The sequence below is a fragment of the Phoxinus phoxinus genome (assembly GCF_949152265.1).
Source record: "Phoxinus phoxinus genome assembly, chromosome: 5".
In the NCBI taxonomy this organism is placed as follows: domain Eukaryota; kingdom Metazoa; phylum Chordata; class Actinopteri; order Cypriniformes; family Leuciscidae; genus Phoxinus; species Phoxinus phoxinus.
In genome coordinates this window covers 40,888,956-40,912,614 of record NC_136880.1, presented here as the reverse complement: position 1 = coordinate 40,912,614, position 23,659 = coordinate 40,888,956, and the positions used below count along the sequence as shown (strand labels likewise).

General features: G+C 37.3%; 1 protein-coding gene across 2 annotated transcripts in view; it reads left to right on the top strand.

Annotated features, from left to right (window-relative positions):
• The window catches only part of ankrd12 (ankyrin repeat domain 12), a 79,644-nt gene that overhangs the window by 30,683 nt on the left and 25,302 nt on the right, over positions 1-23,659 (top strand). For both annotated transcript variants that reach the window (XM_079612851.1, XM_079612850.1), the window contains exon 2: positions 23,513-23,626. In XM_079612851.1, the coding sequence (XP_079468977.1) occupies positions 23,567-23,626 (60 nt within the window). In that variant the 5' untranslated portion in view covers positions 23,513-23,566. The remainder of the gene's footprint in view (positions 1-23,512; positions 23,627-23,659) is intronic.

Sequence of the window (23,659 nt, the reverse complement as noted above, 5' to 3'; positions counted from 1 at the left end):
CCAGTCCCCCCCCCCTTCGGCTTGCCGGCCCCCCTGTCCCTGTGTAATCTGCAGTAAAAGGTGCATTGTTCTGTGTGGCGTGGGTATCTGTGGTCATTAACCTACATACTGAGCAGGAGGCCACGGGCTTCTTAAAGCTTTCTCAGATGCCCGCCGATCAGGAAGTTCAGCGCTCGGTTTTCTGCCTGTTAACCCTTTGCTTCCCCTGTGCACAGTGCTCACGGTCAGTTATTAACTCTATAGGGTAAACTTTAGTAATGCAATTATGTTGTTTTTCTTTCATTCAAAGTCATTTGACAACAATATAATCATAAATTGCAAATACTAATTTCTACTTTTTCTTTTTGCACACTCTTTGATGTCAACGAAAAAATACGGGAAGCATTTTCTCCTTTTAAATGTTGAAAAGCCTGTTTATTTTCTGAACTATGCGTCATAAGGACCCCCTCGAAAATGAGATGGTTCATCTCAAGGGGTTATCCATAAACAAATTACAAATTACAAATAAGGCCGTACAGTTTCATTTTATTATTTGCATTTAGCATTGTTGCATTTGCATTTATATATTTTTTGGTGCAAAAATTATAATATGGTGCAAAAGTTTATTTATTTCAGTAATTCAACTTAAAATTCAGGCTTAAAAAGCCTTTATTTGTTATAATTTTGATGCTTATGCCCATAATCATCAAAATTATAACAAATAAAGGCTTGAAATATCTCACTTTGCATGTAATGAGTCTATATAATATATTAGTTTCACCTTTTATGTTGAATTACTGAAATAAATGAACTTTTGCACCATATTTAAATTTTTTTGAATTTCACCTGTAAAGTGTATGTATTGGGACTGTCACTGGAGAGCGTGCTAAAGCTCCTCAAGTCGTATTTTTGGTGGAAAATTTGTTGAAATTATCATTCTTCCTAAATGTGGTGTACACATACTGTCATGTGACTACAAATAAACAGACGCGACTGTATAAGTACGTACCTTTCTTTTGTAAAATAATGGTAAATACCACTTTATTTCTGTGTAACTAATGTGCAATCTTGACTCAAATTAATTCATTATGATCGATGCATCACTAGTTACTGTGAAACATCGATGCTTAGGTTTTTAATCTTTGAGTAAATAACAAAAATGCCAATAAACGGCCACTTTTATCATGTTCGTTCTGCGATCTCGCTAGTTTTCAGTGATTTCTCTCTGATCAGTTTTCTGATTAAACTTCCATTTGTTGGTGAATTGATGGGTTTGTGTGACGTTGTTCCAGAGAGGTGTGTTACGGGCTTCTGGCCCGACAGTGGAAACGCAGCACGGTTTTGGGCTCGGTGCTACAGGTCCGAGACTATTAGCCTCGCCCGGCCCGTTGAAAGCTCTGCCTCGCACTGGCCTGACAGTGGAAAAGCAGCTAATGTGTCACTTCTTTGTAATTATTTGTGAAATTTATTGGCAATTTCTGGGTGAAAGTTATTTCTACACATTTTTTTTGTGTTCCGTTTTATGATACTTTGAATTCGGACGTACTACTCATCTCACATAATGTTTTTCGCCTACTAGCCATAATATTGTGGAATACTTGATTCTGATTGGTCAATCGCGCAATCAAGCAATATTTTTCAGCCGGCACTTTAAACAATATGTATCACTTTATGCTTTCTAGGTCTGGGAATGTTTTTTCCTCGTGAAAGTTTTGCATTTGGTGAGATGATAAAATATTAAAACTCAGTCAAATCAATATGTTGTGTACAGTTATTTAATTATGTAATCCGGTATCGTGGACACGCTCTCTCTTGTTTCATACATATGCAGCTGCTGCCATTTTGCAACTATTGTTTTGTACACGGCAATGGATTATAAAATAACAAACGGTTACAATTTTAAATCCGTTTCATATCAAATCCTTATTTCTTATCCCTATAATTATTTATGTGGTGAAATACTGTTATAAGTGGCATGACTGTACCGTATCCCTTAAATGTCTGTCTAGTTTGAACTTGCCGTGTAAGCTTTCCTTTTAAAGAGCCAATAAAATATTTCGACTCCGTATTGTAATATCGAATCAATATTTCATGTCTAATTATTTACTTATGTGGCAAGTAGCTGTGTAATAAGTGGGATAAATGTACATCCATCCATTTGTTATCTCAGAATAAACCCTGACAGGGTGATCATGACCCTGACTCGAATGTAAACGTTATACCTTACTTAGAGCATTTTAAATTAGTCACTTAAAATAATTGATTAGTCACGTAAACGACCAAGTTTTTTAACCAAGCTTTTCCTAAAAAACATCAATGTAGTTGTGTGTTCATGCGTGTGTCGTCTTTATTCCATTTGTTCACTGATTACAATATTCGTGTGTTCTGTTATTTTGAAAGTGTTGTAGAATAAACGAAATGGAAAAATAAGGATATGTTTTTATGGCACAGAAATATTTTGACTGTTATATTGAATACTGATGTTTGCCGTGAGTCACTGCTTTCTGACATCAAGTGCTGTTCAGTTGTGTCACTCTTGAGGATGTGCTGCGGATGTTGTTGTGTTGATCAGGGATTACGAGCCACAGTTGTGTGGAGCTCTTGTTGTTGTAGTATTTTTATCTTTTTTTTTTTAATTTGATGTATGATTTCAGCAGAAGGTTGGGGGGGGGGGGCAGATTTACTGGGCCAATGACAGCAAGCCATTTAGACGATGTTGTTATTGCAGTCAGACCTGAGACGTGAGCTTTGAGCAGCCTATATTGTTTTTATGAAAGCTTGCAAGGGGTGTATGAGTGTGTTTGCAACTCTCGGTTTCCCTAAAGATGCTCTGAAATCTATGAAGCACGTTTTTCATTCTGTGTATAATCTGTGTAATATTCTGTGTGTGATTTATGCACTTACACACTGTAAAATAACGTGAGATGGAGAGGATGGGAGTCTCTGTGTGAGTTGTGTTCATGTTTTACTAGTGTGTGTTGGTAAATGCCTGAATGGAAGATGCTTTCCTGTAATTGGAAGCATGGTGTAGTCATGTGACCTCCAGCAGTAGCCAATCACAGCTCGACTTCATATTTAAAACAGCATTAGAGATATAATGCTGCCTTTACGTACCACTTTTCGAAGTCTTTATTATGAACTCGTCTCATTTAAGTGCTTTGTTGTCGGGAAGAACAGGAATCATGGAGGACAGGACACTATTTATTGGGAAAATCTGTCCGTCGGCTTGGTGTGTCCCGGCCTTTATATAAAAAAATTATGTTTAGCGTTACATCGTTACCATCCTTTATGCCCTGCCCAACCCGGGAACTTGGGTATTGAAATTATCCAGAGCTTCCCAGTGGTAAATACAACTTCAGAGGGCTTTCATGTCCACATTTTAACTAGGAAACTCATATTTATGATCATTCGTGAAGGCAGCAGAAAAATGCTCCCAAACCACTGCAGACAATTAGTTATAATGTTTTTCAGGATAAACTGAAGAAAGCGTTTAAATATTTTACTTGAATATTATTTTTTTGGTTATTTTTTTTCCCTCAGTCTATTTAGAAACGTACAAAACATACACAATTGTTTAGATTAAACTATAAAAAGACATAAACCCGAGTTTTACAAACTCACTTCACAATAAGGTTACATTTTTTAAATATTAGTTAATGCATTAGTTGTCTCGAACTAATAGTTTTTACATCATAAATCTAAGTTAATTTTGTTTATAAACCTACTATTACTCATTGTTATTCATATTTGTTCACCAAGCTTTACTTAGCCTAATGTTATTATACAACTTGTATTATTAGATGTAGAAAAATCTACTTAACCCAGATTAATAAATGCTGAACAAAATATTAAGTATTGTCTATGCCTTAACTAATTTTAATTAACCTTATCGAAAAGTGTTACCGCATTACAATACATATCAATTAGCTGATCCTTTAAAATCTGGATCTGTATTTACAACCCATTTTACACTTTAACAAGAAAGTGTAACAAGAATAAAATGTAGGAATTACTTGTATCAATGTGAACTGAATGTGAATTTGTTAAAACACTTTCTAAAAGGTTAATTGTCTTCTGGTTAACATTATTCAATAGCATGCGCGGTCTATTGACGACCTTGGAAACGCAAGTTATTTAGTTTTCTTTTAATATTACACATTATTTGTTTCTCTATAAATAATAAGATTGCACATTTATATATTCTAATGTCAAATAAAATGTTAAAATGCAACCCTGAATGTGTGAATATGTATTTTATACATGAGTGTTTCAGATTTATTTGTAATTTTGAATTTGAAACTGAGAACACGTCATTCAAATTTGTAAAAAATGTCACTTCTAAAAATTCCCATCGCAAGTATGACTGGGTCAACGACGTCTCATTAAGACCCACACACTCTTAGATTAGTGATTATTCACCACTACTCCACTTCAAAATACACATTTTATAGCATCCACATGTGCGCTGTGTGTAATAACTATTCTTAGCATGTCTGCCCTCCTCTGCAGTCACTAGTTCAGGTTACTGTGTTTCACGCGGGCCTGTTCACATGCCGTCCAACGTGTGTGTGTAGGTGTGTTTACTTAGATTTAGCTCACTTCTGAAGACAAATTAGTCCCCAAAGTATATCTAACAAACCTCCTTTTTGGTGAAGAGCTAATTTACTGATCATAAATATATATATTTTTACACAAATGTACTTGTAGGAGTCCAGGGTTCAGGTTAGACTATAGCATTGGTTCCCAAACTAGGGTATGTGAGGTACGCGGACAAAATGCTGAGTAACTTTAAATAACATTAAAACCAAGCAATTAGCATGTATTTTTCCAACCCTAGTGTAAAAACAGGAAAAAACTAGTCCTGTAAGGTCAAATACATGACATTCAATCAAATGACCTCATCTTTTGTGGTTAAAACTGACTGCATCCACACAAGCATTGTGCATATGATAGGTTACCTATATAGAGTATGCTGACTTAGCCAATCATGCTACATTACTGTCATTCAATGTACCTTTAAAAGTGGAGTTTATTTAACACTTACTAAGGACAAATGTAGACACAGACTGTGCATCAAGATCGATTTAAGATGCAAACTCTCTTCGATGCACGAACACCCTGTGTGAGTTCTCGTTTTTAATACGAGCAATAAAGCACAAATATCCCAAATATTCACTATTTTGCAAACGTGACATTGATTTTATACAACAGTTAAACAGACAAAAAGGTCATATTTAGTGACGTAGCCTACATTTTAAACCAAGTATTGTCAATGCTTTGTTTATTTGCAACTAAATAATAGTCGCCCAAAATCTGTTGGGCATCTCCAAGCAACACGCAGAGGTGTTTTGTTAGTGAACTTGGGTAATGTTGGGAAATCCAGTCATAAAAACGTAATTTAAAGTATAACGTGTAATTTCATGGGATTGTCAAATTTGAAAATATTATAAAACTGAATTTGGGAAAAAAATAATCATGATTCTTCATGGCCAATTCCGATACTGATCACGATCTAAACAACAACATTAAAAATTTTCTGTCAAACTTTCTTCCTGTTTTCTCTTCAGGAAAAAAAAGTATATATGTGACCCTGGACGACAAAACCAGTCACATGGGTCAATTTTTTTAAATTCAGATGTATACATTAGCTTTTTAAACAATGTTTACTTAATATAATCTGGAAATGCACAAATGGATCACTTAATGTTGTGATTTTATTCCTGAATTGGAAGTCAGAATTTATGGATGGAATCACTTTTAGAAGATATTTGATGGATTCTAGGAAAATGCGGCCTACTCATCTACAGCTGGATGGATGAAAATTTCCATTGCAACCATTCAAGTAAATGTCTCTGTCTTTCCCTAAGTCAATAATGACACAACCCGGATTTAAGAATCATTTAAATTTTTTAATAAGTCTGAAAAGATATGCATCCCCTTTGGCTCCTGAAGTTAAAACCACCCTGCAGCAAAATAGGATTCTACGACTGAGATCTCGCCCAAGGGGTAAGAAAGCTGGAAAAAATTACAGTCGCTCAATATGTACAATTGTTGGAAATCGTCCTTCTTTCTGTGGGACTACAGTGGATGTTAAGAATAAGCTGACTGAGCTACGCCTGCTTAATTATGACTGTTGCTACCATCCTAAGAACCTAATTTATATTAAGACAAACCAACATAAATCAACGCCAAGCATGCCTGGTTTTCTACTTTCCAATGTGCGTTCCTTACGCTACAAGTGTGATGAACTGTACAGTATAGCTGTGAATAATAACTCAGCAGTTATTGCTGTATCAGAGACCTGGCTAAATGCTGATATCCCAGACTCAACTGTAAATCTACCTGGATATTCAATGCATCGACGGGATCGTGAGGGCAGTGGAGGAGGAGTCGCTTTGTATGTCGATGAAAACATCACTCAGATTCGACTGACTCACCTAGAAGAAGACAAATTTGAGGCATTGTGGGTCCGGCTACGTCCCAGTCGTCTTCCTCGAGGGTTAAGTTGCATTATCGCTGCTGTGCTGTACTTTCCCCCGCATTCTTCAGCAACAGCCCAACCTGACTTGATAATCACTCAGTACTTGGATCGTTGCCTTAGAAATATTGAACGCAACTACCAGCAGGCCGCAATTGTCATACTCGGTGATACAAATAAATACAAGTCTGAAACCATCTGCAGCAGACATGGTCTGAAACAGATAGTGGCTGGAGCAACAAGAAAGACCAGTCAATTAGACTCAATCTTCACTAACATTTCCTCCATGTATGAGTCACCAGAGCATTTGCCTCCTGTTGGCTCCTCGGACCATGAGACTATTCTGCTAGATGCTGGAAATTGGCCTACCAAGCCTATCAAGCACATTTTTTGTAGAAAGTATACCCCTGAAACAAATAGGCAACTGGGCCTTCTCATGAATACGACTGACTTTTCTCACATTCTTGAGGCTACGGACCCTGAGGCTAAGGTTAGTGCCTTCACTTCCACAATCAGGTCTATCTTGGATAGAACAATTCCATTTAAGAAAGTTTCTATCACAGATAATGATAAACCCTGGATGACCATACAAATTAAGGATCTGATAAAAGACAGACAGCTTGCCTTCTGTTCTGGGAACAAAACAACTTACAGTAAACTGAAAATAACTATTGCCAAAAAAATCAAGAATGCAAAGAAACAATACTACATACATGAGGTCGAGGAACTGCAAAGCACTAAGCCTAAACAATGGTTTAAGTCTGTGAAGGCATTAATGGGGATGGAAGGAGATAAGAGTGATATGGTGTCTCAGGATCATAACATCATGCAATATGAGTGTGACAACTTGGCAAAGCACTTTGCTTCTGTGTGGGATTATGCAAGTCACATTTCACCATCTGAGGAAGAGGTCACCTGCAAGTTATCCAACTGTAGTATACCTCTTTTAAGTATTGGACAAGTTAAGGTTAGACTTCGCAATGTGAAGGCAGCAAAGGCTGCTGGTCCTGACGGCATTCCTCCTTGGATGTTAAAGACCTTTCATGAGGAGCTGGCACCGGTACTATGTGATATCTTTAACACGTGCATACAAAAGAATATTTTTCCCAAACAATGGAAGGAGGCTATGGTCAAGGCTGTTCCCAAAAAAACAAAGCCCAGTTTTCCAGCAGATTATCGGCAGATTTCATTACTTAGCTGTGTTGGAAAAGTGTATGAAGGAATCCTCAGAGATGCCATTCTGGAGGATACAGTTGCTAAAATTCAACCATCACAACATGGCTTCATGGCGAATAGATCAACTGACACTGCACTGATTCAAATTCTGCAACACTGGCATGAAGCACTCAACAGCAATCCTAAATTGGACATTCATGCTGTTTTTGTTGATTTTACTCGAGCTTTTGACACAGTTGATCATTGTCAACTGCTTTATGCATTAGCTGACATGAATGTCAGACGTCCACTTTGGCTCAGTGTAAGGAGCTATCTGAGTAACAGAGAGCAAAAGGTGAAGTGGGGCTCCTGTGTGTCTAACTCCTATCCAATTTCAGCTGGTGTTCCGCAGGGGGGACTTCTATCCCCTCTGCTTTTTGTCATCACCATAAACAGCTTGGATTCCCGCCTGCCTCCTTCAGTAATTCCAGTGAAATATGCAGATGACCTAACAATCACTGAACTTTTAATGGGATCCTTACCAGGGTTAACACAGAAGGCCTTGGATTCAGTGGCGGAATGGGGACACGAATTTTCATTGGCAATGAATGGAGGTAAGACAGTGGACATGGTCATTAGCGCCAGGAAAGACGAAAACATTCCCTGCCCTTCCTCTCCTGTAATATCAGGACATGTAATTAGCAGAGTTTCCACCTTTAAACTGCTTGGAGTTCAAATTTCTTCTGATCTGTCGTGGGGCGCACACATTAAGTACATGATTTCGAAGGTGCGTCCTAGAATCCACTATCTCTGTGTTGCTAAAAATGCAGGTCTCCCATGTGATGTTTTAATGAAAATATATTTGACATTTATACGGCCAGTTCTTGAGTACGCTAGTCCAGTATGGGGTGGGCTACCCAAAGGTCTCTCTGATGAGTTAGAGAGGGTCCAAAAACGTTGCTGTCGGATAATAGGTGTTCCAACTTCTTCTCTCCCATCACTGAGTGAGAGGCGCGATGAGGCCACTATACGTACCTTTACAAAACTACTAAAGGACAGTTCATCACCACTGCATTGTTTCCTGTCTGTGGCTCCAACACCTACTTACCTACTACGGCAGCGTAGGGAATTTGTTGTGCCCAGAAGCAAATCAAAAAGACATGAACTTTCTTTTATTCCACGTGCTCTTAAACTGTTTTATAAATAACTTACAGGTTCTCTTTGTATGAAGCCTGATGAATTTCTGTTTTTTCTATGCACCTGTTTTGCTCCTCCTGATTGTTACTTCTATTTTAATTTTTACATTTTGAATTAGGTACATAAGGTTGTTCTGAGTATGTGTTCTGTTTGATACATTTCAGGGTTTTGTCCTTCAATATCCTGCCTTGTCAAACTTTTAAATAAACTAAACTAAACTACATCATCTGAAAAAAGCTGAATAAATAAGCGTTCCATTGATGTATGGTTTGTTATGATAGGACAATATCTGGCCGAGATACAACTATTGAAAATCTGGAATCTGAGGATGCAAAAAAATGTAAACATTGAGAAAATCTCCTTTAAAGTTGTGCATTTATGTTCACGATTGTGCTGCATTCACTCACAAAAATACATGTTTTATATATTTACGTTTGGAAATTGACTAAATATCTTCATGGAACATGATCTTTACTTAATAACCTAATGATTTTTGGCATAAAAGAAAAATCGATAATTTTGACCCATACAATGTATTGTTGGCTATTGCCACAAATATACCCGCACGACTTATGACTGGTTTTGTCACATATTATGATTATAATTAGATAAAATGAGTCCTACTATGAAGAAAAGCACTTTTTGCTGCACCCACTGCAGTATTCAGACGAGCATGAAGTAGAATGATTGTATCTTTCCTGTTACATAAAGCTTTACTGTGTCTGCTGGATCCATTACTCGATGCGTTTCCTGATTTTCATTTGTAGCAGCTGTCCGTGACTCATGCACGGGACTTCTAAGAGTGTGTGTCTCTGCAATATAACATTCGATCCGTGCCATTTCAAAGGCCTCTCGCTTTTTCACTACAGGTGAAACTCGAAAAATTTGAATATCGTGCAAAAGTTCATTTATTTCAGTAATTCAACTTAAAAGGTGAAACTAATATATTATATAGACTCATTACATGCAAAGTGAGATATTTCAATCCTTTATTTGTTATAATTTTGATGATTATGGCTTACAAGCTTATGAAAACCCCAAATTCAAAATCTCAGAATTTTTTTATATTAAATGAAATCAATCAAAAAAAGGATTTTTAAACACAGAAATGTCGGCCCTCTGAAAAGTATAATCATGCATATGTACTCAGTACTTGGTTTGGGCCCCTTTTGCATGAATTACTGCTTTAATACGGCGAAATAAATTAACTTTTGCACGATATTCAAATTTTCACCTGTACACCTAGACCTGCAGTGTGTGTTTAGTATGGTTGATAGTAGGGGTGTAACGATACACATATTCGTATTGAACCTTTCGGTTCGGCACACATTACAAACCGAACGGTTCATTGAACCATTTTTCCTGCCGGCCAAAATTTCGTTATTTCAAATGTAGGTGCGTGCCAAGCACGATCTAATGGTGCGACTACAACATTGCCCAACATCAAATGTCAAACGTAATGAAAGCGGAACGAAACTGCGCTATTTTGTGCTTCACGGATCATTTATCAGTTTGGACCAATGCAGCGCGAGGCCGCGAGCCGATCTTGATCAAGCGACACTGTTATAGTCTCGCGTAGCCAGACTGACGGCTGAAGGTCTGGAATTCATAGCAGCTTTCTTTGGCCAAGGCCCGCCCATAAGGCCGTTTGACTGACATGTCAAACATCCAATTACAGTTTGTTTTGTTCAGCATCACGTTTTGGGGCGTGGAAATGTCCCCACAACAACAGACCAGCGTGCAACAAGTCTCCACTAAGGGTGCTTTCACATCTGTAGTTCGGTTCATTTGGTCCGGACCAAGGGAGAAAAATTATACTTTGTAGCATTTTTCAGGCGTTTTGGTTCCTTTTCACACCACACTGATTGCTCTGGTCCGAATCAGTTGATGAAACGAACCAAAATGCAGTCACGTGACAACATCCACATCACTTGTTGGCCAGATGGGTCTTGAACGTATTTTCATAACTGCACTTTTGTTGTCAGAATTAACGTGCGGGAAAATTCCAACAGAACTGACGGAAGTAAACAAAGAGGAGGAAAATCCGGCAGACAACAAGCCGCTTTTTACTATGGAGAAATGACTTTGTGGGCTGATTGTATCCCTCGTCATAGTTTATTATATTAGTTTGTCTACACCACTTTAGGCAAACAATAACATTTGAGAATGAAGCGAGAATGCGGCTTGAAAATAATGTTTTATGCAATGCACGCAGCGAGTCACTTCAGGAGGAGGCAACGCGTGCATTAATGTTGTTCAACATTGACATAATGCACAGTGCCGCTGACTACGGCAGCTGGTTTAGTCCAAAAATGCGCAGTTATTTGGCAGTTGGGTCTGTTCGAGGTCGGATCACGTTCTCACCACAAACGAACCGCTCCAGAGTTCGTTTGAATGCGTACCGAGACCACCTCTCCTAGGAGGTCTCGGTACGCTTGTTTGGTCCGCTTTTGGTGCACACCCGAGTGCGATTGCTGCATTCACACCGGCCCAAACGAACCGCACCAATTCGGAAAACGAACTCTTGTGCGATTCAACCGAACTAAACAAGGCAGGTGTGAAAGCACCCTAAGTGCCTCAAACAAAACTCCTGGACATCTCTTAAAGAGTCTATGCCGTGAACCTTGCATACTTTTGAGAATCCTACGTTTAGCTGATCTTGATAAATGCTCATTGTCACTCATGTAAACACAACAGTTTTTCTTCCACAATCACACGTCTGCGCTTTGTTTCCCGGCGGACCGAAAATAAACGCGACACTCGCGCCCCCCGGAAATCCGATAAAATTCAACCAATCAGATGACGACTTCGACATTCCTGAAGTGTTTCCAGTTAAGTGTACCATATGCATCAGACGTTTAGCCAACGTTCCGTGGGCGTGACGTCTGAGGCTGAGACTAACACTGTTACTACACAGTGAGATCCACTAAAGAAAGCATTTGAATTCGCCACTGAAGTAATAACATCGCTGTGAGATCTAGTGAGAAGCATTCACATTTCTCCGTTATTAACGGATCAAACCGCGCTGATGTGGAAACCAGGAAGATAGATTGTAGGCCTAACATAATTTTAAGTAGCGTTACATCGATTTTATTTCGACAATCGACATAATGAATAAAATTGCTGCCCTCAAATGTTAATCTGAAATAAAATAAACCTTTGTTTATAGCTAATACAATATTATATTTAATAAGTTTTTGTTTTATATGTCAAGTATAGCCCCATCATTGCTCTAAGTAAAAAATGATCATACTTTATGATGTTAGTTTTAATAAAAAAATGTAAATCAAGGAAATTTCTCTTTTTGCTGTATCGAAAACGCATCGAACCGTGACACCAGTGTATCGTATCGAACCGAACCGTGAATTTTGTGAACCGTTACACCCCTAGTTGATAGCATGCTATTCGATTTAGCACAATGCCAACTCATGACTGATGACATGACACCACACTTTTGTTGCACAAAAACACTTTCCATCACTCCTAATGCATCACCAAGCAGATCTTTAGCACTCGGCTGAACTCTATTGCAACACTTCCTCTGTGAAATGCCAAGCATATCGAGCAATAACGCTGTCTGTCGAATGCTTCAGACCTATATGTGTGCTTGTGTCCATTTGTTTCCCTTCCAGTAAACATCTGAATTAATCCAAAGCATTTTGGGAAGGTCGTTTCTGGGGGTCTGCCCTTCTAGAAGTGAATATGTTAGTGCTAACAGCAGTAATCATGTTGTATATTACAGTATTTATAGACGGACAAAAGCCAGCCCCCTTCGTAAGTAAACAGAGGCCGACGCATTACAGAGATTTGCGTGTGCTATGATTGCTTTCACTGTGGTCCTCTCCGCTCTGTATTCTGTGTAAACCGTGTGCTTACTGTATCAGACAATAGCTTAAAAAAAATCTATTATGTTCTTTCACGGTAAATGGAAAATTCTGTCTAACACCAGCATTTCATTTGTCGAGTAATTGTGCAAACTGTGACTTTATGCATTATAAAAACACTGCAGTGGTAGTACCATGGTATACATGGATCATATAGCATGCTACTTAGAAATATAGGCTACCATGGTACTGAATGTAGCCTATCTATCTATTTGATAGAACATACCTTGATATTTACACTGTAAATATGGAAGAATATAATCAAATTACCAAAAAAAAACAAAAAAAAACACATTTTTATTTTTTATTGCACTGACTTTATGGAAAATATGCAGTATTGTGTGGAATGGATTGTGAATTTATGTAACTTAAGCTTTCTGTGGATTTTTTTTATGCTCAGATTTTTTTTGTGGGCGTGCACGTCAGAAATAATTTAATTAAATTCCCAGTTTTTATGTATGTATATGGATTTTTATTTTTTTTATTTAAGATTTTATTTTGGATTTTGCAATTGTATTATTTAGTTTTGGATCTGAAAGGGTTCATTGCTCTGCGTCATCTTTAAAATGTCACGTACAGCAGGAGCTCTGATAAAATATAGCCTGTGTGTTATCAATAAAATTCATTATCAGTGACTGCTACCTGTCTGTATGATTATATACACTTCCGATTAACTACAAATTGACCATTTATAATATATTTCCAGTTCACATGCATGCATTGCAAGTTTGCTTTGCGTTCTCAGAATTGCTGCATAGGCTATTTATCTTCTTTTACATTCACTTTTATCTTTCAGAGCAATACTTTGAGCAGAATCCTGCTGAGCCTGTTAGTTTAAATTAGTTAAACTTCCTTCAGTTTGTGTAGGTATGCCGGAATAATAGCACATCCGATTTAATGACACAGGCATCTGAAGGAATCTCTATTGCCCTCGTGAGTACTGAGGCCTGTTAATGAATTTGCTAAATAAAATCACTCTTTAATGAATTTTTGTGTTGTTAATATTTTCATTATGCCTTTTATAAAAGCAATTAATCAAGTAAGCTGCTGCTGGTAATGTACCAATGGGGTCACGTAAAAAAAAATGAAGCCGTGATGGTTATATTAGAAATGGGCTACTGCGTTTCAAGTTTATTTTATTTTATATTGTCTTGTGATGCATTGCAGAGGTTGAATAGCACTGCAGAGCATGCTGAGGAAAGCAGCACCTTTATTATTAAAAAAAGGTCCTGGGGTATGAATTTTTCTTCCTTTTTGTTGAAATAGCAGATGTGAACATAAATGGTTTGGGGATTTTGGACTCTTGGTGTGTGTGTGTGTGTGTGCGTGCATCACACAGGGACTCGCAGAAATTTCACTGTCCATTTCAAAGATTCTTTAGTATGTTTAGTTATATATAGTTATGACAATTCTGTCATTTTACGTGCACGTTTCTTTCTTCACTCTGTTAACATGCAAAACATTTTGTCAGTTGGAATTAATCCAATCTGATTAGCAGATTCTCAAATTTCTGTTTCACTTATGTTTGCGTACTGTATGCATTATGTATTGCAAAAATAAAAAGTGCAAATGCATCCAACATGACCTTCATGCCATATCTAAAATGAAAGCTGAAATATTTCAGAAGAGCATTTTTAGCAAATATTTAGTACATTTTCCATGTCCTACAATGGCCATTTTGTAAGACATAGGCTAAATAAATATGCGCACATTCATAAGATGATGTGAAAATATCACAGCACTATACATGTGCTCAAGTTTTTTATACGTTTTTTTTATAAATGTGATTAATGAAATAGTAGCACAAGTGTTTACATGCTTAATTTGATTGATTCAAGTCTACACCACCCCTTCCAATCAAAAATTTAGTTCAGATTGAATCAGTTGAGACGGTTACATGAAGGCTTTTCAGTTCGATTTAGCCATCAATCCAATTGCTAATGGATTATTTGGTTGCATGTAAACGTAGCTACTGATTGGTCCCCATTGACATTCATTGCATAGACAAAAGAGACATTTTTCTAAATATTTTCTTTTGTGTTCCACAGGAAGAAAGGAAGTTGATGATTGAATGATTAATACGTTTATATCTAATCGCATACTTATTTTTGTTCTTTCTTGCATTACGAAATGTGTCCGACTGCAATTAATTCAACGCAAGAACATGTGGTTGTAACAGGTGTTGTAGGGGACATTAGCGTGAACTAGATCGCCCTCACGACTGAAAACAAAAAGTACTGGATATATGCATGAAACATAAGCGATGTCGTCTTATTCAAAATGGTGAAATATGAAGAAAGGTTTTCCATCCTTGCCTTTTGTAAAATTGTGTAAGCATTTAAAACATTTAAAGGTAGGGTAGGTCAGAATTGTCTAAAAAAACTTTTATTCAAATTTGTTTAAACTGTCTTTATATACCAATACATAATTAAAATGCAAGTACTCTGAAATAGAGAGTATAAAAAACTGAGTGACTCTAGTGTATTTAATCTTCAATAAACACAGCTCATTAATTCCATTCACTCCCACCTAAAAACGGGTGCGCGACTGCGCGCACGTGGGCAGAGCCAGTAATAGCGGCGGTAGTCATGGCGACGGAGAGTGACAGTCGCGCAAGCCAATCACTTGTTTTGTCCCGGTAGGAATTAATGAGCTGTGTTTTTTGAAGATTAAATACACTAGAGTCACTCAATTTTTATACTCTCTTTTTCAAAGTACTTACATTTTAATTATGCATTGGTATATAAAGACAGTTTAAGCCAATTTGAAAAAAAGTTCTTTAGACAATTCTTACCTACCCAACCTTTAATGCCGTCCTCTAAACTTGTCAGGAAACATGCATTGTCTTTGTAATTGTCTTAAGTGGTTGACTTATTGGACCATGACTGCATGTAATCATGATGCACTATCCCTTTAGCGGTCCTGCTCAAATGATAAAAACAATATATCGATCGTTCTTTCGCATTCATGTTTGCACCGGCAAACTTGTTTCTGGCCTTAATGTTCATGGCCACCAAGGAAGTGGCATGCATTGCCTCGGCTCTGATTTGTCTTTGTGTCTTGAGTCCTGGCAGGTTTTGTGACTGTTCAGAGAATATTTGGCCGTTGGTAAACAGTTTACCCCTGAAGATTTGATTGCAGTTTCCTGTTGTTTGTTTAGCGCTGTGCTGCTGAATTACGTTCGGTCTTCAACTGCAGCGTTTTCTGCCTGTCCTTTTGCCGTACAGTAAACATATTTGCACAGATATCAGCAGACAGGACTGATTTACGCTATTTGAACATAAAAAGCAACATGGAAATATGAAGTAATGCAAAAATACAGAGGAAGACGTGTCCAAAATGAGAGACGAAGAAGAACGTACAGGGCTTGATGCGGGGCGCAATGAAAATATATAAAATAATGTGTTTTCCTTTAACAAAGGGATACAAGGAGACATTTAGACATTAGTTTGAATAAGTTTTTGAAATATTATATCGTTTAAATATTATATTTAATAATTATATATGATTTATAAGCATATAAATTGTGCCGATACTAATAAAATGTAGGCCTACATTTTGAATATTTTGTGTTAAATAATGTTCTTAGTCTTTCTTTCCTGTAACGGCTGCGGCTCATACAAAATATAAAAGAGTTTACGTTGAATTAAATGCCAGATACAGTTGTTTAACCAAAATACCAATAATAACTAAGGAATAAATCATGCAGTTCACTGGCATAAATGTGCAGTATTCCTGTAAGTGTAGAGTGCCACATTTTTTACTTTGAAACGTGCAGTGCTCATTTATTTAATTAAATCATTGCATTTTAAAGTTTAATAATCACAGTTGGACTGTACCACGATTCCTGTTCCTGTTAAAACGTTTGTTATAATATTTAAGACTTCTGGCTAGTGCTGTAAGCGATTAATCGTGATTTAATCGAATCCAAAATAAGAGTTTGTGTTTACATAATATATGTGTGTGTATTGTGTATAATTATTTTGTATGTTATATAAATACACACACACAATCATGTATATATTTGAGAAATATTTGCATTTATACTGCATATATATTTTTATATGATTTAAATTATATATAAATAGAACTATTGTATATATAAATAACAGATTTTTCTTAAATGTATACATGCATGTGTGTGTTTTTATATATACAAAATAATTATACACAATACACACACATATATTATGTAAACAAACTTTTATTTTGGATTCGATTAATCGCGATTAATCGTTTACAGCCCTACTTCTGGCCTACTTTTTTAAGACTTTTTAAGGATACTTTTTGTACTCGTACACATGCACCTAAATACATTTTACACTCGTACAGATCTATTTCAATTCCAAATGTGAGTGAAATGCATGCACTGTTATGATCCCTGACTTACCACATTAATATAGAATTAAACTGACGTGTAATATTGGAATAATCCATTTATAAAATTGGTTCTTCTTTCCTTTCCCCACTGTTTATTTGTCCGTGCCGGGGTCAAGAGGACACACGAAGCCGCGATGTTGCCCTGTGCCGTTGTAGACGTGGTGATGCCACACTGGGTGGTTTGTTGGTCGGGCTGGTGGGAGAATAAATCAGAGCCGTCAGTCGTTCCACTGCCGGCGTCCCAGTAGAGACGGCAGTCCGAGGTCACACGCTGGAGGGTTTCAACTTAGCGCTCTGTTTGTGTTTCCATTCCCTGGCTCTGGCCCCTGCCTTTCTAGCGTGCCTGTTTTTTGCCTTCGTCTCGTGTCTCGGTGGCAGGAATAAACCTAGTCATTTGCCTCCCCCAAAAGTTCACTGAAATAGTTGGCAGTTTGCTTGCACTGGTACAATCCTCCATGCGTGTACTTCCAGAATAACCTTGATTGCTACTTTGCGACTCGGGTGATGTAAACAGAGTGTTGTAATCGTGACTGCGGAGTTCGTTTCTGGAGCGCTTGACGTCTCTTCGTGATGCTAGGCCTGTGGATGCGAGGGTTTTCATGATAACAGAACTTCAGAGGGAATAAACCCATGAAATATTAATGTTGATGACTACCTAGAGTGCACACTAAACAATGAACGCTGTTTCCTGGTGTTGAATTTTTCATTTTTGGGTGAAATCTCTAAACGGATGTTGTTAGACATGGAAGGGGCAGACGTCTTTAGTATAGTTTTGCTTTGGGGAAAATAGACAAGAAGTAAAACTAACTGTCTAATGCAACCTCTTCAGTGCATGTTATTAAAATTGTAGGGTAATAATGTGTAATTCAACTTTGTTGTTAATAATGGTAATTGTTTACCGGTTAATATTTATGTGTTTGAGGGTCATAAATGTTGATTTTTGAGTGCTACTTTTAATATTGCGTGCACAGTGTGAAGCCCTTTTACATCAATTTGCTATAATTAAGGTGCATTGTTAAAGGTGATCCTTGAATTAATGATTTTACCTTTCAATAAATGGTCATCATTTGGTCATTAGGGTGTACTGTTAGGCCTTTATATTTATAATTTAATGTAAAAAATGCAGCTAAATGGACGATTCAGATCTATAGACTACTCAAATGATAAATGTCTAAATTATCGGCACTAATGCATGAATAATGTGCCATGCATGCATGTGTGATGATGAGTCTGCGTGAGTGAGACATCTGGGTTATGCAAGGTAAAACGGTGTAGGAGAATCTTATGAAATTGTAATGTTTACTAATTAAAAATGTTAATATTGGCTATATCTAGATCATATAAAAAAAAAGCACTCGTCTGAAAAACTGGGGAATGTTTCAGTCCTGCAATTCATTGGCTTATTTCTAAATGGGTTTAGTTTGAGCATGATTTAGGGCCCTTTCACACTTACCTTGTTTGGTCCGGATTTTCTGACTTTTCAGTTTGATCCGAATCAAAACTACAGGTGTGAAACCTCCCCCGGACCACGATCCGGACCAAACAGACGAAATTTGGTCCGAGGAAAAGAGGTAGTCTCGGTCCGGATCAAACTGGAAAAAAAGGTTTGGTTCGTTTCTAGTGTGAAAACATTTTCTGAAACATGGTTCTGACTTTCAGAGCATTTACAGGAAGTTCCCGGGTAGCTGAAAAAATGAGCCATAATAAGAAGTCAACTGGAAAAAATGCAGTCTTCTCCTCCTTTACTGCCGGCGACGATAAAATGTTCGTATGACGAGGTGTTCATCTGGCGAATTTGAACTAGCCTCGCGTATAGTTGGTGCTGCAGGCAGTAATGCCGTAATAATAACAATAGTTGCAACGATACTGTTCATTCATTGTTGTCAAAGTTACCCGCCGAATTGACAACACGCTTGTCAGACGCACGTCTGCTTACAAACCAATCAATGTCGAGATGCAGTCCACATAGATGATGACGACAGGACGCAAGCATGTCATGTGAAGTTCTTTAGTGCGCTCGCATAATTGCAATGTGAAACCAAACCAAAACTTACAGAATGTATAAAATGTATCAAAACATGAACTTTGGTGTGGACTTTCAGGTTTGAAAACTAGAGATGCACCGATTGATCGGCTGGTGATTTTCACGTGATCGGCGACCGGCTGGTCAGTCTGACATATGCCGATTTTATGCCGGTCAAATGCACTCTGGCGGCGCATGATTAAGATCGCGCAACATCAGCATCACACGTGCACACGCAACACACACGTGCACACGCAACACACATGTAGGAAACCTCGTGAATTGCGGCCGTTTCACACCGCAAGCGTGAGCGACGCGTATTTTTTCCGCCGTGCATGTTGGGACATTCTAAAACGCTTAACGTGAAAAACGTAGACAGTGATATTAAAAGACCAAACTCAATAAACATCTTAATAATAAAGTATACTATGTACAAACAATCAGATGAGCCCAGAATATGAACGCAAACGCGTTTAAGCATTTTCGTTATAAGAAAAGGCTTAACATGGTTTAATGTACTAAGACAGTGATATTAAAAGACCAAACTCTGTAAATATCATATTAATAAAGTTACGTTAACGTAAATATGATATTTACAGAGTTTGGTCTTTTAATATCACTGTCTTAATTAGTACATTAAGCCACGTTAAGCGTTCTTCACGTGAAGTGAAGCACGGGTTTCGGCGCGAGTCTATTTTTGCTGCGCTGCTCACACTCAATTAAAGTGAAAGCACACTTTTGATGGACAAAATAAATATTATTTCACACAAAAAGTGCCCAAACTGTCTAGTGTGTTTTAACAAGAACTGGAGTAGGCTATGTCAGAAAAGAAAGACTCAAAAATATTTATAGAAAATTTACCCATTTAAACTTGTTTTTATTATTCAGTTTGGGTAAAAGTATATGGTGTTTTATATATATATTAAAAAAAATGTGTGTGTGTGTAAAGTGGTTAGAAAAATGAAATCGGTATCGGCAGGTCAAACTCGATGAAAAATCAGAATCGGCCTAGAAAATTGTAATCGGTGCATCTCTAGTGAAAACGCCCTTAAACACGTTTTAAAAATCATACTAGTCCCGTTATAACTTGTTCGGTGAGAGTGAAACTTCAGAGACGGATGGATTATTAGGGTTTAAGAGGCTGTGTGGCACGGTTAGAAACTGAAACACTCAGCGCAGGAAATCTTGTGGTGTAGTTGTAACACATTTGTCCCACACTGATGATGCACACGGTGGACCGTGCAGCTCTTTTCTCCTCACCGCCTCTTTTTTTTGCTCAGAGAGAGTGACTCAGCTGGTTTTTACTCGGTCCCACTGGGTGTCAGGTGTCGTGGAAATGTTCTTTCCCAGGAGCCTCTGCTCTGTGTCATCTGTTCGCATCACGGGTCTATCGGGGAAGGTATTGTTTAGGTGTGTGGGTCTCTGCTGATTTGCTTTTCATCCAGAAGAGACCCGGCCGCCAGTATCAGATGCTCTCTAATTGCTGACTTTCTCGTTTGTTGCTTTAAGAAATTGATATGTAAAATGCTGCTTTGATGTTTAAACGGCTCCTTGTTCTTTAGGCTCTTTATATTATGTTTATGCAAAAACATATACATACACATGGTTTACCACATGAAGCAACAGTGGAAATGCATAAATTTCGGTCAACCCATAATGACTTTAATACAGCTGTGTGTAACATTGTTGTTATTATTTTAGGAAATTATTATTAAAATGCTTTAGGTAAAAATTTTGGCAGATAAATGTTTTGTTACTAAACTATTTAATGTAATTTAGTGCACATTAATGTTTATTTGAACATGATATTATATATATATATACCATGTAGGCCTACCTCCAAGTTCCAGCGTTGGTTGATACAATGAATATTCACAATAAATTAAATAATTTTGATTATTATATAGTATCTGTGCTGTTAAGACCCGTGATAAGATAATGACGATCTAACTGTATTAGTGTCCACACCAGCGAACAATATAGTTCTGTTTATTTGAAGTGAACTGCTGTCTTTTGCCGCTTTAAATGCGTGAGCACTTTAATAGCAAGAATAATTTTTTCCATTGACAGCCAATCAGAACCATCCTGTTTTAGTGTTGTCAAAAATTCATAATAAAAGTTCATTTATTTTAGTATTTCAACTTAAAAAGTGAAACTAATACATTATATAGACTCATTACATGTAAAGTGAGATATTTCAAGCCTTTATTTGTTATAATTTTTATGTCTTATGAAAACCTTTTCACAATATTCTAATTTTGAATTTGGGGTTTTCATAAGCCATAATCATCAATTTTTTTCAAGTTTCACCGGTGTATATCTGGCAGTTTAACCCTAACACCGTGTCCTAACCAGACGCGATGCGATAAGATCCAACGAAAAATAATTTGTCTATCCACACGCGACGCGACTGCGAGATGCGTACAAATCAATCAAAACCCACAGCCAATCAGAGCAGCGTGTGGGCGGAGTCTCGCGGCGAGTGCACGCCACCAGAGAGTAATCCTGACGGCACTCGCAAGAAAATGGATAAGTGGCTACATAATCAAATTCACAAATATTACACCATTTAACAGTATTTAAATACATAGGCTACTGAGTTACTAAAACAATCTTTGTCAAATAATACATTTATTTCTTTACAGTTTGAACGTTCTTGTTTCCATTTGTTTAATTTCAAGGTGAATTATCCATTGTTGCTTTTACAGCTACAAAACTGGAGCACTAAATGATATTCAAAGTCACATGACACGCTTTTAACATGAAATAAAGCACATAAACAGTGCCTGAGATTATCATGGCCGAACTTTGTGTTTGTTGTTCCAGCGCGACGTCGCAGAAATAGGAACCGTTTCTAAATTAGAAACTTTGCGTGTCGCCGTCGCGTCTGGTTAGCACAAAAACTCTGATTAACATGGAAAAGATACCTTTTATCGCGTGTCGCGGCGCGTGTAGTTAGGACACGGTGTAAACCCTAGCCATGGTATATGTTAATCATACAGTACCATGATATAAATCTGAGTGCTATGGTATCACCATCTGATGGCACCGCCACAGTACTAGTCGTATTTTGTAATGCTGGTGTGATACACAAGAGCTGTAATCAGTCAAGGATTGAAGCAGACATGAACATAAGTCCTGTTCCCACTGGCACTGTATGACCTCTGAACCCGGAAAATAAAGCTCACATGCTCCAAACACACACCTTTCTCATTAGAGTCTGCCTTTGTGGCTTTTACTGGATATTATTTTTGTTCAAGCAGCCAGGATGTTTGTTTATTGGCCACGTTTAAGAACCAATCAGAACCCTTAGAATGTGTTTCTTGTATTTCCTGTAGCCTTTTTGTGAGTGCACTTTGAATTGACACGTCAAACCGGGTCGAGAACTGCCAAACTATTCCTGACTTGTCTTAACAATTTCAGATCTGAGATTTCGGGGATGATTGATTGTTGCCGTCTCACAGTTGTTTTCCGTACCCAGAGGTTTACGCTGACAGATTGTTTTAAATGTATTTTTGGACCCGCAGCTTTTGAAAAAGGAGTCTCTCTCTAGTTCGTGAAGAGATGTTCTCCTCGCTGCTGTCAGAGTTGAGTTTTGGGGGTTTTCTTCCAGTTCCTGAGATTTATGCTTTAGTCTTGTGGGAAAATTTGATTCTTGTTCCAATAATAATAATAATAATACTCAAAACATTCACAAATGATCATATTCACCACCACTAAAACTATATTCAGTAATAATCATAATGGTGATGATTATTATTCGACCTGCACATGCTCAGTATTTTCTTGTGTACAAATTGAATTAGAATTGTAGACTTATTTTAGAACTTATTGCCGCCAAAAAGTTCTAAATTGTATTGTTGACTTATTGCCGCCAACAATTCATTTTATTTCTTTCAAAATTTCTTTATATTTACAAAATAGGCTTCTATTAAGTTGGTCATTGAAAACACTGACACTGAAATATGTTCTTTGCACGTTTGTCAGTTAAATGAAGGTTCAAGAGAATTAACAAATCACATAATCTTAATTTTTTTTTTTTTTTTATTGCATTTTACAAAATGTCTCAACATTTCTGGAAACTGGATTTGAGATTTTATTATTTTATAACATCTATGGCTCCATAATATTCACACTAAATCTCCAATCTGGAATTGCACATGTATCAAATATAGTATATGCATTGATTATTTGCTAATTGGATACTTTTGAATCTTAGCACAGAACAAAACATAGTAAATTATGAAGTAAGTCTTAATATAATTTGCTTCCAGTATCCGATGCTGGTTATTAAAACAACCGTAACATTGGATTATTTTTGATGTTTACCAATGTCATACGTTGATTTGTATTCGAATGTTTCATCACCGAAATGCAGTTTTTCAAGTTCTGATTTGCATCATGTTTGTGTTTCAGGCCCATGATGAACTCTGTGAGCCGTAGCTGCCACAGCTAGTCATAAGATGCACCATGGCCAAACCAGGATCGGACCGAGATGGAGCCATGGTGGAGAAGACAGCGGGGAAGAAGGTGAGTCGATCATATTTATAAAAATATAAAAAA